The following is an 18,910-nucleotide window of genomic DNA, read 5'->3' as shown; positions in this document are numbered from 1 at the left end:
ATATAATTATGTTGATGCAGAATGTTTCGACACATGCTGTCGCTGAGCGAGAAAAAAAGAAAAAAGGAAAGAGAAGCTGTCAAATTCATGTTTTTCCACAATTAATTCACATGCTCAGTGATATTCAGAGATATTCGTCATATTTTTTTCATTTCAACCTAAAAATCTAGTCTCACCTTGCCTCTGCACACTTGCAGACATATACCTGCTTGTGTAGGAGTAGTAGTACTTAATTCAGTCACACAAATGCCAGCAATATAAACAAAAACAATTGCACACAGTCAAAAATAAACTTCAATGTTATCCCCAAAATATGCTACTCTTAAAATAACATTTTCCTTGAAAATCAAAAGTGATGTAAGCATTCTTAACATCATATTTGCATTATTCCATCATGTAACATCTCTATCTAACTTCCCTGTGGCCTTCTTTATAATAAAAAAAACCCTTAAAAACTGCTTTCCACCCGGAATGGCTTTAATTAATATTTGCGTTATTTTGTAGTAAACCAAATCCAAATTTTTAAAAAATATTCAAACTTATGACAATGGTCTTAATGATTCAACCATAAATAATAATAATAATAATTCACATTTCTGTTGCCTTAGGTTCTCTGATAATGAAGAAAGCAGCCAGCGATCAGCTGCAAACGAGCAACAATGGGGGAAAAGCAGGAATTGTGTTGTGTGTCCGCTCAGTTTTGCAGGTCAAAGGTCAGCTTGCCAATTATCTGTTTGTCCTTTACCTCCTGAGTTTGCTGGTCAAGGGTCCTGTTCTTCATTAAAGCTGGGTAAGAGGAAAATCTGCTGTGTCATGGTGGACGCACCTGCCCAGTAAACCGTCTTCCAGAGCAAAAAACAGAAAACGACTGCACGCTCAGTTAGTTTAGTCTACCTGCAGTATAGTGAGGAAGTAGGAAGTAGGTCAGAGGAGTGGAAGCAGAGACACCAGCACTAAACTCTGTGTGCACGTTTGACAATTTAGGTCTTCTGATCTGCAGTAAAATTCATGTCATTGATATCATATACTCATATACCTCACACACCCTGGCCTACAATAGTGACTTATGTATGAAGATGCATGTATATGATACATATATGAATCAATAACAGGTACTTAGGAGAGGAAAATAATGTAGTTGTAATTTAAGCTTTAAGCTTTAATTGCTGCAGTATTTGCTGTTTGATCACAATAAATCATTTAACTCAATTATGCCAGAAACCAAAAAAGGAATAGGCCGAAGCATGTGGTGTATTTCTGCCTGTCCTGCACAACACTATAGGAAAAACGATGGTTTTATACATAAAACAATGCATTTACATTACAAACTTTTATTTGAACCACAAAAGAGTTGTATACAATTTCATTTCATCACTGAGCTCGTCCAGTAACTTTACCCCAAAAACTGACACACGTCTGTATTTATTTAATATTTGTCAGTCATCATCAGTCATCATGATGATAGGGGGTGGAGTGGCTCAGTGGTTAAGACCCTACCTTGTGTACCAAAGACATCATGGTCGCAAGTTCGATTCCACCCCTGGCTAATTGTACTTGATTCCATTGTAAGTCGCTTTGGATAAAAGCGTCTGCTAAATGACATGTAATGTAATGTAATGTAATCATCTAACCGCTTTATCCTCCACCAGAGGGTCGCGGGGGGTGCTGTGCCAATCTCAGCTACATCGGGCGATAGGCGGGGTTCACCCTGGACAGTTCGCCAGTCCATCGCAGGGCCACACACAACTAGAGACAAACAACCATTCACTCTCACACTCACTCCTATGGTCAATTTAGAGTGTTCAATTTACCTAATCCCCACATTGCATGTTTTTGGACTGTGGGAGGAAGCCGGAGAACCCGGAGAGAACCCACGCACACACGGGGAGAACATGCAAACTCCAACCGGGGCTCGAACCCGGGTCTTCTCGCTGCAAGGCGAGAGTGCTAACCACTACTATTTAATATTTGTTTCAAACGTAAATAACCCTCGTAAATTATAATGTCCTTCTCTAAATTTAAAGAACACCTGAATGCAAACAGGAAGTGTTTTATTCACCACACACAAAAAAACAAAACATCTCTAGTGTTTTAGAATAATACAGTCTGTCTGAACAGCCTATGAAAAACTGATTAGTGGATTTCAGATATCCAACTTTATTTATTATTCTGATTAAATCACAGTCAAATGTTCAAACAGGCAAAGATCTTATGTTTGGTTATTCTTTTATTTGGTGAATTCATTTTGTTCAGACTGTGTTTGCTCGGCAATGTTCCGCACTGGTTTTTAAACATCACTGTTCTGTGGGAACAGTCTCAGCATCCAATAATAACTCACTGTCCGTGCACATGCCCGGGCTAATCTGTTTCAAAAGGCTTCCTGCATGAGACTACACCTTGCTTTTTAAGTATGCATGGTGCAGTGCTTAGTTACGTAACCAACGGACGTCCACGCCGTTCCGTATCACAAATGCTGGGTCCATGTTCACACACACACACACACACACATGGATGCTCAGCATGCGGTATAATGAATGCAGCAAAACTTTTCTCGGTAACCATGGAAACAGGCGCCGTCTGGTAACGTCGCCGGCAGTGCAAACACTTTTAGACAGTCAAGGTAATCGCAGGTTATCGCCGCAGTCTTGTCAAAACCACACACAAACAAACTCATTCTGTGGGGAAACACACGCTCACACACACGCACACACACTTCAAGCCTTGATTTCATTCAAGCTGGAACACGTCATTGATTCAGGGATTAAATAAAGGCTTGTTTTATATTCTGGTGACCAACAGAGAGGCTGCGTTACGTCTGTGTGCCTCCTCTATTTTTAATTTCCTCTGACCTTGCATTGCATGATTTCCCCTCTAGCTGAATTTACCCTTGTCATCCGCTGACATCTCTCTCTTCTTACCCCCTGCACTGTGTCTTTTACCTCCCCCGGTCTGCGCTCACCCCTCCTCTCGGTGGATCTGCAAAATGTATGAGGTGGATCTGGGGGGAGAAAAAAAAAAAGCATAACACTCTTGCAACGTCACCCGTTTAGCAGACAGTCGTCATCCGTCACATCCGCCTGACTCAGACGTACACACAGATGGTGAGGGTTTATTTCTGCTGCTGTATGTGTGTGTGTCATATGCCGCCATGCTGACGGAGACCCTCACATGCACCCTGTCTTATCTCAGCTGGAGTGTTTCTCTATTGTTTTTCTGACTCCCTCGCCACTCCCCCGCCACCACCGAGGCCCCCGGTGATGAATGTGTCCTGTCCACGGCTGCGGTTCAGTTATTTCAGCTCTCATCAGCTCCTGCTGTATAATGAGAACAAGCATTCAAATGTCCAAGGACCGGAGCCTTGAGTAATGGCATTCTGTTTACACTTCATAAACACCAAATCCACACAAACCTGAGTGATGGAAGCTCACCACGGACCTGAATCTGTGTTTAAACCCTGGTTATTTAGCATATGTGCTGCGTTAACTGTAAGACTAATGGAAATTAGCTCTACAGCTCGTTTCATGGAGCAGAAGTGACACATTCTCGCTCACATCTGCTTGAATTAATCAGAAAAACCTTCCCACCTCCCACTGCTCTTCATCTCTCTATCCTCTCCCTCTTACCTCCCCCCCGCTGACAGCTCAGCTCTGCGCCTCTTTAGCACATCATTATCACATGAAGTCACCATCTCCTCCCCTGGCTACACGCAGCGCTCCAAATATGATGAACCCATTCCTTAAAATCTGGCTGCAGTGAAGCCGACTGGACTTACAGTAAGGTAGTGCTTTAAATAGCTGCGTCCGTAACCATGGAAACAACAGTATATATCCCCTCCGAGAAAAGAGGCAAAAGCAAACGTGAGGGAGAAGGTGAATGGGCTGTATTTATATCGTTCTTTTCTTTTCTTGTCATTATCATCAGTGGAGGCAGGAACTGGACCCTCAACTGGCTCTACCACTGAGGTAGAGCCAGAGGCTCCATCACCCCAAAGGTTGAAGCAAATTGTGTTTAATCATAACCTCATTTTCTTCAGTTGGTAAGAAATGAGTTACGATTACCATGGGAAATGTCTAACATCTCAATATTTAACAGAGAAGTCTGGCGTATTTCAGTCCAGTGACTGTGTCAGACAGAGTCTGTGCTCCGGTCATGGAGGAAGTACTGAACAAATGTTTTTAATGAACTGATTCTAATGATTCAGTTACACTAACAACAACGTCATAGTCAGTTTCATGCAGCCGTGCAGTGATGACTCCGCCCACATTTTGTAGTGGAAAACCAACCTAAACCGCGCCATGCTGTGCCGTGCCGAGGCGAGCTGGCACCATAGGTGGGAAAAGGGCTTAAGTTAACTATTCCGGTGGTAAATGCAACAACATGGTCAAATATTCTCTGTATATATCTGTTCTTCCTTCATACATCATATTACATGATAGCTGACAGCATGGACATAGTGGCACATCCTCTTCATTTACGATACATGGATTATTCCATATTTTGCGCACACTTGAGTCTCAGCGGAGGAGTCGGTCTACTGTGTGAACATGAGAGCGGGAGCCGGGGGCGTGTTGTTAAACAGAGTGATGGTCAAACCTTACACCATTGAGCCCGGGCCGCAGCTGGTAAAGGTTAATACAGCAGGAATTAAAGCAGAGGAATGGCAGCGAAATGCCAAACCAGTTACTGTCAGGTTGCAGAGATGGGAAAGCAAGTGTGTGTGTGTGTGTGTGTGTGGCTTTGTGTAAAATCTGGGGCTCAAAGAAAAAGAAAACGAAGATAAAACACAGAGAGAAACTACTTCAATGACTGACTTTTGCTGCACAAGCCTCTGTTCTTTCTTTCTCTCTGGACCCCAAACCACACAAACCCAGGCTATTAACTTAAGTGATTAGAGGGGTGTGTCTAATGCAAAGGTGGCTTGAAGGTGTCGTGGTGGGTGTGGCCACTCGATCTGTGCCAGAAACCCAATTTGTTCTACGCACGTGCTGAGGTTCGGACACTTCCTGTTATGAAGGCTGTTTCCACAGGGTTCAACAGGAAGTAGCCGCACCTCACACCCGCACGGAACAAATCGGGTTTCTGGTACAGATGATGTTTTCGGCGCTTTAGCGCTACATAGTCCCAGCTCGCCTCGACGCGATGCGGCACGGCTGGACTCTACTGTATCTGTACTTTACTTTGTGCCGATTGCCCCCACACTTCCTCTAACTATCTTTGTTACTCGTCACTACCAAATAAAATCAGAAGAAGAAGAAGGAGAAGAGTTGGTATTATGGTCTGTATTTATATAGAGCTTTTCTAGTCTTGCTTTACACAACCGTTTCCACCCACTCACGCGTTGCAGCACGGGGTCAAGTGTCTTTGCTCAAGGACACATCTAGACGAGCAGAGCCAGGAATAGAACCCTAACCCTTCCAGTTGAAAGACAGCTCACCTGATACTTAAGTACAGTAAATGTACTATAATACTATAAAAAAAAGTGACTTCTCCGTCTAGCAAAGTCATTTTTCTGGTAACACAATTGTACTTTTACTCAAGTTTCAAGTAACAAGAAATGTAAAGGCTTGGTTGTAGGGTTACAGTTAGAATTGGGATTAGGTTAAGTGCTGGTTAGGTTTAGGCATTTAATTGTGATGGTTAAGGTTAAAGTTAAAGTTAAGGTAAGGGGATAGGGAGTGCATTATGTCTATGATCGTCCTCATTACAAATGCTGCACAAACGTGTGTGTGTGTGTGTGTGTGTTCACTGTCATATTCAGTTGCCTATATGTAATGATAATGCTGGTGTTCCGGACAGGGCTGTTTTACGCATGCTCAGACAATATGATTCTCTCTCCCTCTCCCTCTCTCTCTCCCCCTCTGTGTCCAAGCTCAGGAGCGTCGTCTGTGTCAGTGGTCAGAGAGTCACAGACGCGTGTGCAGTAGAAACACGCAGCGTGGTGGGTGCCGCAGGTGTCGGCAGCTCTTGCGTGTGTGGTGTGTGTGTCCTTGAGCGCACGCAGACTCCCGGTCATAGACTGCCGCAGGAGAAAGAGGAGGAGGAGAGGGAGAGAGGAGCAGGAGGAACAAATGGCCCAGAGGAGGTGATGGAGAGCGTCACGGCGATGCTCGGTGAATGACTGAGGACCGAGAGTGAAGTTCAACCCTCCACTGGTTTGCGTAAAACGGTGAGTTGAGGCGGAGGACGCGTTGATGGTGTATACTCTGTATTTCTTTCTTTTTACTATACTGGGATATAAATAATGCAGCTTCTATTGGTGGGAGGAAATTGTGTAATGGCACAGGTCACTAAATTGACAAAACCGTCTCATGATGACTCTCCAGTCCACGGGCGCACGGGAGCGCGCTTTTCTCCACTGAAGACTTCATCCGCGGGTCACAGCGGGTTAGACTGTCACTGTAGTGACTTATTTTAGTCAGATCATACACGCGCACAGACACTAAAATGACACATTGATAAGATGTAACACATGCGGCTGAACATGTGTGTGTAGATACATTGTGACGTCACTGGGGCGCATCACTGACTAACACACATAACCTTGAGAATGACATCTCCCCCTGACACACACACACACACACAGAAATTAATACATAAATAAAAATAAAAAGTACATAAAATGCAACAGAAGGCCTGAGGACATCCACTCTGGACATGTTTCATTTGCCAGAATAACCTCACTCTACTGCACTGACTGTAAAGGTCTGGTAATGACTTTAAGGTGATGTAAGGTGTGGAAACAAGGTTTTGGGAGAGAGAGGCAGCAGCAGCAGCAGCAGCAGCATTGCAGAGGCAGGCTGTTTCCCTCATAACAGCATATTTTACCAAATGAGAGGAGACAGAGTGAAGGAATATCCAGATCCGATCAGATTTTTTTTGTCCTCTTCAGGATTCAAAAAGCTCAGATCAGGTTTCCCGCTCATCTTTGAGATGTGAGATCCTCTCAAACGGCATCAGTCAAATCTCATGGATGCATCCTTGATTCATTGAGTGAGCGGTGAAGCTTTAAAATATTAACACATTTTTTATATTTCAGTCGAACCAGCCTCACATCTCATCCTTATTTGCTTTACTTCAGTCAATAGAAGCATATTCCTCTTTTGGAATATTTGTTCCATGTTCATTCAGCCACTTTTCTGGAGCCTATTCCGTGTTTCATAATATATGAGGTCTTGCCGTCTTACCAGGAAGAAGCACATGCGAGCAGCAGCACTCCCACCATGACCCTCCTCACTCTGCTGCTGTGTAATCTGCAACACTTCAGTCTCTATCAAACACGAGAGTCATGCTTCACATCTCCAGAGGAAAAAAACCAAGGCAACACGCATTAAAGCTACTAATTCTGCAGCTGGACCCTTATAGCTCGTCCGTTGTAGTGTAATGTTAAACTGCAGCACTGGTGCTTTAGGAGCCCATTTGCTGTGCACGCGTGTAAAATGTCAAATAATACATTTTCTGACAGAAACATGTCTCACACGTTAGAATAACGGACTGTTTAATGGTTTTATTTTGGAGGTTTAGGATTTAGCAGCACCAGGATCTGATGTGAGGTGTTTCATTTGGTTTAATAGACAAAAAACAACAATCACACTTTCCTGTCTTTGAAATGAAGCATTGACTTTCCAGGAAACTGATATGTACCCATGTACTTTATACATGTAAATATAGCAACAGTCATTAATGAAACATGATGCTGCCACCATTTGAAATCAATGTTTAAGCACCACTAAGAGGTGGATCTGCCTTTAACCCTCTGTTTTTCTACTTTAGTTCATCTCTTTATTCAGTGAAATTAATATGAGAAACCACAACAATAACCTGGAATATGGATTTCTTTGCTAAAAGATGTGTCTGAACAATAACACATGGTATTTTTACACAACATGTTATTATTATTATTATTATTATTAATAATTATTTGCAACATTTGAAATGTAAAATGTCTTCCTAATGCAACAAAGACAATGACAGAAAAAGTGTGGAGTACTAATCAGTAACTCCAGGGAACAATCAGCGCACTACGCTCCATATGCTTCTGTTCTGTGTGAATGAAAATCACGTCGCAGGGAAAATTCGTCGTCCCCCAGTTCCCCACAGTGAGCGGTGAACTGCTGAGTGTTTTACAACCCCACAAAATACAGCGCGGCCATAATGTTCTGCTGCAGAGAGCTAAAACGACGTTCTGGGTTAGTCATCCGTGGAACAGGACCTTGAAGAGAAAAGTTAAGAGATGGAGGATGGAGGGGGGGAGGAGGGGGGAGGCGGTGGTTGAGGAGAGGCAAGCACAAAATCAGGGCTGTTAAAATGTGTAAAATAATCAACGCATAGTGTTAGGGAGGGGTAGTGAAAGAGACTGCCGCTTATGTAACCGTCATTGACAACACTCTCTAATGCCCGCTCCCCTTGGAGACTGTGGTTTCCGAAAAAAGACTGAATGGCAGGATAATGGCTTTGCTAATCTTCCATTATGGCTTTCTGCATGTTTATGCTGACGTGGACTGAAGTGTGAACAGAAGAGATGCCGACAGGCAGAGCTCTCCAATGTACACATGGAGAGCACATGGGAGGGTGCGAGTCCCTGCTATTATTGTATCGGATATTAAAGATGCATGAGAGATACCGAGCGGCAGTTTCAGTACGACTTGTTCTGAGGGAGCGGGTAGAAGTCTATACTTCTAATCTATGTTTTAAAACGTTGAGTTTTGTGATTTGACCGCCGCCATGTCGCCAAGTTTATGTTGAGCGTCAGATTTTACCATCTGTCGGCCCAGTGAAGGAGACGTGAAACTAGCGATTGAGTCCATAAAGGTCAGCTGACCGCCTGACCTTGGTTGTCCCTATTAGACCAGGCTGAAGGTCAGAGGGGTTCGGGCATTAGCAGTCACAGCTCCCAAGGAATCTGGAATAAGTTGCCTTTAACTGTGAGGCTTCTTCTCTTTTCTGTTTTTAAATCTCTTCTAAAGACACATTTGTTGAACTTTTATTCGTGTTGTTTTACTAATTGTGCGGGCGTTCTCACGGGCGTTTGGGTTGTTTTATTGTCCGTTTTATGCGCTGTACAGCACTTTGGTGCAACTCTGTTGTTTGAAATGTGCTTTATAAAGAAAGTTGGAGTGGATTAACTATTCAGGAAAATGTTTCCTCTGCTGCACTTCAAACCAAAAGTGTCCATTAGTTTGTAGCACGAGTGCGTTTAAATGTTGGCTAGGTAACACTTAATATTACAGTACAGCAATCGCGTGGCGATCATTTGTAAAAGGGAAGAATATTATGGCAATACCATCTTATTTCTAAAGTAATCGCCAAATATGTCTGGGGCGATGAAGGAGGGATTCATTTCAACATTATATTAGGGTAATTAGCAGTTCTGTTTTAATGTGAAGGTAATTACACTGATGGTAGCCTCCAGTAATACTCATCACCAATCGAAATGACACGGTGTTAGCGTGTTGTACTGTAGTGTCATGTAAAGTGCTACCATTGCCAACACTGTTACCAGCCAGATGAAGGTTTGCCACCTACTTTTATTATCTTGGATATTAAAGATGTCTGAGATTCCAAGCAGCATCTCAGAGGAACACACCGTGAGCCAGCGCGCTCAGGAGGGCACGTGTAAAAATCTATATTTAGTCTTTGTGCCACTAAAAGTGTGCTCTCTTTTCCTCACAGGTGTCTGTATTCTCTGAAGTTTCAAAATGGAGTCCGCTCACCTCCTGGGCAGCGCTAAGAAGAGAGTAAAGATCCACCCTCACACCGTCACAGCCAAATACGCCACACACACACCATACTCTCCTCAGCCCGGGGTGCACACACACTTCCCTCAACCCGGGGACGAGGGCTACGACGATGCCCCGTCTTTTGAAGACTTTGGCTCCTTTCTGGAGGAGACGTCAGACAAGAAGAAGCTGACGGAGAGCAGGAAGTGGCCTCTGGCTCTGTTCAGCTCCAAAGACAAAGACAAGGATACAGCACAAAAACCTCTGGGTGCCGGCGGGGTGGATGGCAATGAGGGGGCAGCCAAAGCAGCAAAGGGGTCTGGGAAAGGGGTCGGGGAACAGCTTGCCAGTTTTGGCGAGGCATCAGTGTCGGCATCTCGCCTCACCTGGGTGGGGCTGCTCGGTGCTGCGCTGGCTCACGGCTGTTTGATTGTTCTGACCCGACTGGCCTCTGAACGCTTCAGCCTCGGCCCTCTGTTTCTACTCTTAGTTCGATCCATCGTCCAGCTCCTCTCTGTGGCTGTACCACTGCACAGAGGTGAGAACCCTTTTGGACCGGAGGGCTATCGTCTACGTCTGTTCTGCTACGGCATTGCTTATTCACTCTCCCTCTGCTGTGCCTACTCATCCTTAAGCTTCATCTCTCCTGGAGACGCCACAACGACCTGGCGCCTGGCAACCACAGCACTGTCGGCGACTCTGGCCTTTCTGCTCCTGGAGGAGAGACTGGGGTTGGCTGATGGGATCACCATAGCGGCAGGGCTCTGTGGTTTGGGGCTTGTTCTACTTCCCACAGAAGATGAGAGCAACTCAAATTCACCAACTGACCCGGCCGTGTTCTGGAAAGGGGCTTTTGGCTGGTCACTTTCAGCACTTGCAGGACTGTGGATGGCCCTAGCGCTGGTCAGCTATCGCTCCCTGAAGGAGAGGGTGGGAGTGGGCACAGCTTTGTTCACAGTGAGCTGGACGAGCTGTCTGCTTGCCCCAGCCTCCCTGGCTCTCCTCCAGGAAGGATGGTCCTGGCCCATGAGTGCCCCAGCTTGGGGCCTGGTCCTGGGCCTGGTTGCCTGCTCGGCAGCAGCCTTCCTGGGGATGACGCACGCCCTCACACGACTCCACCCGGCGCTGGTGTCAGCCTCTCAGAGCCTGGAGGTACCTGTTGCGATGCTGCTGCATCTCGCCGTGCTGACTCTGTTCCCCACCGCGCCTGAGCTCGTCGGGAACGTGATGGTCATACTCAGTGTTGTTTGGCTGGTGGCCATGAAGCTGCTTCCCTCTCGAGGGGCCGGGCGGCGGCAGAGGGAGGAATATGAAGAGATTCTGGACTCGCCCATCAAATAAACACCTCCAGTTTGCTCTTTACACTTCCTCTGCTGCTCACTCCCTCCCTCCTACATGAGATTGATTCCACTGTACAGAAGAGACTGCTTAATGATGACTGGAGCTGTATCTATTTTGTATTGTCGTCTTTGCTTTTGGGAAAGTGCCAATATTGTGTTGTCTGTTCTAGTGACTGTGTGATGTGACATTAAAATCTCGCTGATTGACCACAATGCAATCATGGCACCACTTGAAATCAAGAGCATTCAAATGTGTGTGTGAATCATAGACTGTGTACAAAAATGGCCGCAGTCTTTCAGTTGCAAAACCGCATCAGCGGAGAGAAACAACTCCCTTTTAAAAGGAAGAACTCTCCAGACTCAAAGATGTGCAGCATCTGCCTAGACAGGTTGGGGTGAAAGGAAAAATGGGGGACAGAATGGGGGACTAGTAACAGCTGTGAATCACACCGGTATCCACTCATGTGCCACGCTTTATTGACTCTAAAAGGGAACGTCATTTAAAAGTATATCATATGCTTTTGAGGAAGATCTGAAACTGGTGATAGACCATTAACGGTCCAAGAAAATGGATGTTTACTGGTGTTATGTAACAAGTGAGAAGAAGGCTAGTTTTCCAACAGACTTCTATTTGAGCGGAGTTCTTTTTGTAACCAGTAGTCGCCCCCTGGTGTTTAACTGCGACGTCCACCCAACTTCCTAGGCTACGTCCGTTTTAATATATAGTATATTGTGTGTGTGTGTGTGTGAGTGCTGGCTACATTTCACAAGACTGTAATCACAGTCCCTATTAGCAGCCAGCTGAGGTCTGGCTCAGGATCTGGCTGCTGTTAAGACAGAGAGGGGGAGGGAGATAAACGGTGTAGATAGAGAGCAGATGATAGCATTGGCAGACACATAAGAAGAATCGAGGGGGAGAAAGTTCAGTGACGGCCAATGACAAAACAGGGATGAAAGGCAAAGAGCGGAAAGGATGGAAGCCAAGGCGGAGAGCGAGGCTGATAGTGGCTGTGTAGTCTGAGCAGCTGGCTGATAATCCCAAAAAAAAACCCCAGAGCAAAACAACTAATCACAGCTCTAAATGTAGATAATAACCATTGTGTCTAATAACCACCTGTCTGACACTGTCGACCTATCCTCCTCTATTTCCCTCCGTGTTGCTTTTCCCTCTCCAGGAAAAATGAATGAACAACAACACAACAAGCCTCCATTCACCGACGTCCTTTCACAGCACAGGACACAGACGGAGAGTTGAAACGAAAACAAGTGCCCCCGCACTGCACACACCAGTGTGGACACCATGGTGAAGCAGGTGGCGTAAGAAGTCTGTGTGTGTGTGTGTGTGATGTTTTTGTTACTCTGGTATCATAGTGACATTTAAAGAAAAGGCCAGGGAAGAAAACACACATACACACACACACACTTGACACCTCACCAGAAGAGTTGTAATAAAAGGTGCAAAGACATACACTTAAATGGCTGAAATGGATAATATTCTTATTTTTCTGACGTATAGGCTCAAGATTTTGCACTTAAACTAGATTTATTTGCATAAATACAAAGAAAAGCATATAAATAAATGCCAGAACATTGAACACAAACAAACATTAAGTTACATCGCAACGAAATAAAGTGTTTCCCACTGTTCTCTGTCCGACTTTGTATGTAACAGTGGAAACTTCAAGCCACCCTGCGTGTGGTTTATAACAATAGATAATGTGTGTGTGTGGAGGTTAGAGGGCCGACCAGCAGGCGTTCATAAATCATAAAACACCCTGTTAGCTGTGGTGTCTGGGTGTTCCGACTCCTGGGGCAACTAATGAGAGGAAGAGACCTGCCTAGAATGAAACACCGTCTACAACCTCCGTTCACTGACGGTATTAACGGAACCTCACCACCACGACGCAAACACCAAGGCCGCGGCGTAAACGCTCATGCGAGCACATGCAGCGACTTGTAAGCTGGCAGCTCTGAAAATGACTTCACCGCTGCGTGGGAGGAGGGAGGCAACCTTTCCACAAAGTCTTTATTAATGAGGAGCCCACAGCATTTGTGTTACACTTGATTTTATTTTATTGTTACCAAACATACACAAGCTTTAAAAAGATCCTTTACAGACAACGTAATAAAAAAAAAAAGAAAAGAAGGAAAAAGCGACGAGTATGTGCAGAACGTCAGTCTTTTGTTTTTCTCACCCAGGATAATTCATGAGTCTCCACTGTCCTTCCACGATGTTCCCGCCTGCTCTATCACTCTGCTCAGCTGCAGGTGGACTCTCTGCAGCTCTGTTGCTATGGCAACCAGGGCTTTTTCCATTGTGGCCATGTCCAGCGGCGACGTCACTTCCGGCTCCTTTGGGCCAGAGGACGACGGCGGCCTCGTCCCTAAGCCGAACGGTGGACTCAAACCTGCAGGTCTGGCTGTCGGTTGGTATCTCATTCTACCATCTGCTGGACCCGATGACACCGGCACTCTGTGGCTGAGACCCTTCTCCAGACGCTTCAGCCGAGAATTCTCCTCATGACTGCTGTGCAGGAGCATGTGCAAAGTAGCATTCAACCTCCTCTCCCTCTCCACTTCACCCTGTGCGAGCTCCACCAAACCTCGCTGCAGCTTGAGGCTCGCCTGCTCCGCCTTTGCCTTGCACGCTGCCTCTATGCCGGGCACGCACTGCTGGCACGTTCCCCGGGCCAGCCTTTCCACCTGGGACTTGACAGAGACCATTCCTCCACGGCACTGCTCCAAAGATTCCAGCAGCATGTTCTGCCTCATGTGCGAATCCTCCAGAGCGATGAAAAGCTTGTCCCAGCGGGAGAAATCCACAGCCGGGCAAGGTGTGCTCGCAGAATCCCCTGCAGACGACAACCACAGGGATGCATCACTCACACAGTATCTTTATAGGCCTTTAAATTTACAAAAAAACATTTGTAAGCATTTAAATCAGGCACCATTAAAATACTAGTAACAAGGTAGGGGAAGGGACAAAAAGTAGAAAGAAGGAGTTGTATTTTAGAGAAAATTAGAGATGAATAATGTTTACTTGACTGGGAAATTAAAGTAACATTTGGAAGATTTCCTTCTAAATCTAAATAAATGATGGTACACTGTATATATGCACTTAAAGAAACATAAAACATATAAAATGCATGACTTCATGACTACATCAATATAAAACAAGGATACAGATCATTTGGTAACACTTCTTTGGACAGACTACAGCATCTGAACATTTCCTCACAGTGACTGAAGTGTAACACAAAATAAATCCATCTGATAAATAACCGACAAAGTAAAATGAGGATTTGCAGTTGAATAATCTTATATAATCATTCACAGTGCGACTCACGAGCTGTAACGTGTCAGAATTTCACCACACGCTCAACATTCAAATTTTAAATAATCCCAGCATAATGGTTTTGTCTTGATTCTTTGAAAGTTTAAAAAAAAAGACTTTTCATTCCACTTGCTCTGTTTAAACACGTTACATTATTTCATTTAAATAAATTAGTTTGATCTGAGATATTGGTGTCTAATAGTAGCATCACTTACACAAAAATGGACATTAAAAATGAATGGAAGTGGCCCAAGGATAAAGCCTTGTGGCACGCACCCTTCAAAACTATATCGAGGACTTTGCTTTTCATAAAATGCATTTTTCTTTTCCTTTTCAAACAAACAGGAAGCAGGAAGAGCCAAAAAAAGGGACAAACAAACAACACTCACCCTCCTGCTGGTCCTCGGAGATTTCATTGTCGTAGTTGTACGGGTAGTCTTCGTACTGGATCCCGTTCATACACAAGCACGCAACCGCGAAGCCGAGCACGCACAGCGCATGCCAGGAGCTGAACACATGCATGATGAAGCTTCAGATGAATATTAGTGATATATCTGTTAATATCTTTAACTCTTCAGCCAGTGTGTGGTTCTTTTTTCCCCCTCTCTAACCCCCGTTATGTCTCAGTGTGTCAAGCTTTTCATTCTGAGGCAACTGTTGTGGGTGCAGACTTATAAACTCAGCAAGAGGAAAGGAGGAGGGAAGAAGTTGTGGAGGGTGGGACAGATGTCGGGGGTGCAGCGCAGGACGGGCCGGGCGGGTGGGGTGAGTAATGCCTCGGTGGAGGTAATATGTCATATATTAGTCGGACTGAGTGGGAAATGGGGGCATTGTGGGGGGGGAATAAGGAGAATTACTGGGACACCTGGGGAAAAGGGAAAGAAGGAAGGGAGGAGTGAGAGGAAAAGAAATAGGTAAAAAAAAAAAGAGTCCTTTCTTATATCATATTTACTGATTGTATTTAAGATACCATCAAAATATTTTTGAAATACTTTGAAATACTATGCTAAATTATCTTTTCTCAAATTGCCGTTTTTGATTTGACAATAACTAATTGTCCAGCTCAGACACACTTTAGTTGAAGAAAATAGAACATTGTTCTTTTCTTCTCCTGCATTTACACACACAGTGAATACAGTGAAATACAATGAAATCATAAAGATTTTATTCTGACGCTTCTATGGTAGGTGAAAATGTAACAAATTACTATTACACTATGACTATTAACTCTTCCACTCTTAACAGTGGAATTTGTGCGGTGTGATTTCCAGTGTTCGCTAAAAGAAAGATTTTTTCATTTTTTTCAGCTTCAGAATTATTGGATCATTTTCTGTGAAGAACATAAAAAACTCAGCTTAACTGCATCAAGTGCAATAACTGCAATTACTAATTAGCAACAGAAAAATTGATATTCATAATTGTGGTCCAACAGAAGTAAATGGAAAATATATATATATAAAAAAATGACTTCTTTACACTGAGAATCTATAAACCTGACTAGAATCATCTACAGCAGTGGTTCGAAAAAACTTTTATATCAAGTACCACCTGGTTAAATACTAAGCTCTTGAAGTATTACCACTATTATCGTCAACGTTAAAATACAGTGACGTAAATCGACCGAGCAAAGTGACAACTTCTGGTCCATTTAGCTGTCACTCACAAAATTCAGTAGCCAATCAGCAGGCAGCTTCCTAAGGCCCAACCCACAAAAAGTGTACATTTATTTATATATCATTTGAAAATATCCCATAAAGCTAGAGATGAGGTGACAAATTATTATTTTGTTCATAATTTTTCAACAGTATTTCTGTACCAGAGGAAGCTCCAGTACCACTGGAGCTACAGGTGCCACAGGTTGAGAACCATGGATCTAAAGTCCCTACAGAGTTGGAAACATGCCGCTATACCGCAGTCATCCAGAGCCGTGTTTACTTTCTTTCCACAGGACGTTTCACTCCACACACTCCCCTCTCCAGGTCGACGCAACTTTTTAACCTCTTTGCCGACGATCCAGTCCCTCCCTGATCCGTGGATCAACAGCAAATCTCTGTAACCTCAAAAAAAAAAAAAAAAGGTTGCGACACTACCGAGTCAGGATTATATCTGAAGCTTGCAGTGATTATGTTTTTATTACTTGAAATTAAACGGAGTTGCCAGAGCAACATTGTGAAATCTGGCAATCTGGTTGTGACACTGTTGATTCGACATCTAGTGAAGATGATCCATGGAGTCTTAGCGAGGACGAGTGACAAATGTCCTCTCACGGACGGAGCGCTCGCTCTGGGTCGACAGGTGTTGGGGGGTTAAGCGGCAGAAGTAGGACGTGTCAAGGTCAAGAGGAAAAGCCTTGACCTTCCGTGTCTCTGTGGACCTCCAACACAGAGCGCCCAATAGCAGATGTCACCATGTCTGCCAGAGACAATGCTGCTCGTCTCTGTCTGACAGGCTATAATTGGAGCAGTGGGACAAACCCCGGGGAAGGAGCTGCTAGATTTATCTCAGGAAAAGAGAGAGAACCTGCAGCGGAAGAGTTTAGGGATGAAAACAAAGTCTGTGGATCGTTGGTACAGGAAGACATTATATTGTACGATGTTTGCTTCTCTCACTGTGGATGTTCATTAAAATGTGCATGAAATATTGTTGGCACTTTACGTTGTTATGTATTTGTGGCTGTACTTATTCCAGGTGTCAGTATAGCTGCATAATACTCCGAGTACATTACTGAGTCTTTCTATGTTTAATCATCAACCTGCCTAAGGCCTACAAATGGAGATTAGTTGTTCATTAACCCTTAGAACACAGAGCGTGAGGCTGCTTTTCCCCCATTACTATGTTTAGACGTCTATACAGAGATTATAAGAATTAGAAGAGATCCTTTTTTCAGCACAACCTATAGGCAATAAACACACCTGAGCAAAAAGTACTAAAACAATTTGGAAATAGGTCAAAGTTCAATGTTGGGCTGAACAAAAATTAAATTAAAACGGTCTACTTTGTGATGTCTGCACAATTAACGCTAACATGAAGTTAGTGACTATAAAAGGTAAATCCTATTTCTTGATTGAAATGTGGATTATGCAGATTAATAACATCTTGTTGTGGCGTTTTAGCACAGTACTTGATAAGTTAAGTGACTTCAAGCCGTAATGACAGTAGTGGAAGTCACTTTTTTAAAATATTACCGTCCTAAAGTGTCAAAAGCAGTTTACTGATATAAAAAGTAATAAAACCACTGTGCTTAAGTGCTTTACAAAGCACTTTAAAACCGTTGGATTGTATTATATTATTATATTGACACAAACTCCTGGAGACTGAATCCACTGCATAAAGCCAATATAAAGCCATTCTGGGCAATTGACCAACATTTCTGGGCAAATGTATTTTCGAGATTATCGTTCAATCACAAGATTTGGCAATGGCAACGTGGAAATAAGAAAAAAGCTGTATGGTTACAGTAGTTTTTTTCTTGTTTTCCCCACCTAGCTGCCTTTCTCACGCGTTTCCATCCTTGTTGGGACTCAAATGCAAGTCATATTGAACAGAATTACATAAAACAATATACTGTTATCAATCAAAAGAAAGAAGAACACAGATCTGTGTGTACGGAGAAATGACTGAAATATGATTATCAGCTCTACAGCTCTCTATATTGGGTTTCATAACTCACTCATCCAGTCTGCAAAAACACCTTTCCAGCATCGTCTTCCTTCCTGCATCACACGGCGACGAGAGATGGAAGCGCAGTAACTGCTGACAGAGACCGGATATGTTAAAAATAAGCTGGAAACACAACAAAAAAAACCCACTCCGAATCAGCATCGAGGAGAATCTATTCTTGTTTGGCTGAGTCATCGAAAAAGCTGCGGGAACAAAAACACTATTTAATCTGTCTTTAAACACTGACTGCACCTCCTGGGGGCAGTAGAGGTGATATAGTGGCGCAGTATAAGTGTTTATGATGTTATTGAACATCAGGGCCTCCTGAATTTACTGAGATCAATATCACATAACCTGCGCTTTATCGATCCAATCTGGTTTTACAGCGTCTGGCAGGAGAGAGAGGTGTGTGTGTGTGTGTGTGTGTGTGTGTGTGTGTGTGTGGGGACGTACACATGCAAGTGTTTCTGGAGTCGTGACATAAATATTGAGTTGTGTGGTTAACACAATTAATAAAAAGGGAAGCGTGCCAAGCATCACACCACATTAGAGGTGTGATGTGAAATTCTGATCAACTAGAAACTGGAACTAGAAACAATGAGATACAGCTGAAACAATGAATGGAGTATTAATCGATTACTAAATTAATCGACAACTATTTTGATAATCGATTAATCGCTTTGAAGCTTTTTTCATGATTAAAACAAGATGTCCGATTGTGTAAGCTTCTGCAATGTGAGTATTTCCTTTATTTCTTTGCTCTGGATAACAAAGACATCATTAAACGTTCATCATTTTGAGAACATGATCATTCCCAGGTTTGACGAACACCGTTCAACATTTTTTTAAGGTTTTTCTTA

The 18,910-nt window shown here is 43.7% G+C and overlaps 2 protein-coding genes across 2 annotated transcripts; one reads left to right on the top strand and one right to left on the bottom strand.

The window, feature by feature from the left end:
- The first annotated feature begins 5,834 nt into the window (after positions 1-5,834).
- On the top strand, positions 5,835-11,292 carry slc35g2a (solute carrier family 35 member G2a). Its single transcript, XM_044048061.1, has 2 exons — positions 5,835-6,166; positions 9,670-11,292. The coding sequence occupies exon 2, from the start codon at positions 9,696-9,698 to the stop codon at positions 11,055-11,057; it is 1,362 nt and encodes a 453-aa protein (XP_043903996.1). The 5' UTR covers positions 5,835-6,166; positions 9,670-9,695; the 3' UTR covers positions 11,058-11,292.
- Positions 11,293-12,433: 1,141 nt separating this feature from the next.
- LOC122783331 (pentraxin-related protein PTX3-like) lies at positions 12,434-17,980 on the bottom strand. Its single transcript, XM_044048062.1, has 2 exons — positions 14,780-17,980; positions 12,434-13,908 (listed from the first exon to the last, which is right to left on the bottom strand). Exons 1-2 carry the CDS (start codon positions 14,910-14,912, stop codon positions 13,262-13,264), a joined length of 780 nt encoding a protein of 259 aa, XP_043903997.1. The 5' UTR covers positions 14,913-17,980; the 3' UTR covers positions 12,434-13,261.
- Positions 17,981-18,910: the final 930 nt, after the last annotated feature.

The sequence above is a fragment of the Solea senegalensis genome, linkage group LG16 (genome assembly GCF_019176455.1).
Source record: "Solea senegalensis isolate Sse05_10M linkage group LG16, IFAPA_SoseM_1, whole genome shotgun sequence".
NCBI classification, from domain to species: Eukaryota; Metazoa; Chordata; class Actinopteri; order Pleuronectiformes; family Soleidae; genus Solea; species Solea senegalensis.
Note: the sequence above shows the minus strand (reverse complement) of the source record. Positions and strands in the feature narration are given on the sequence as shown.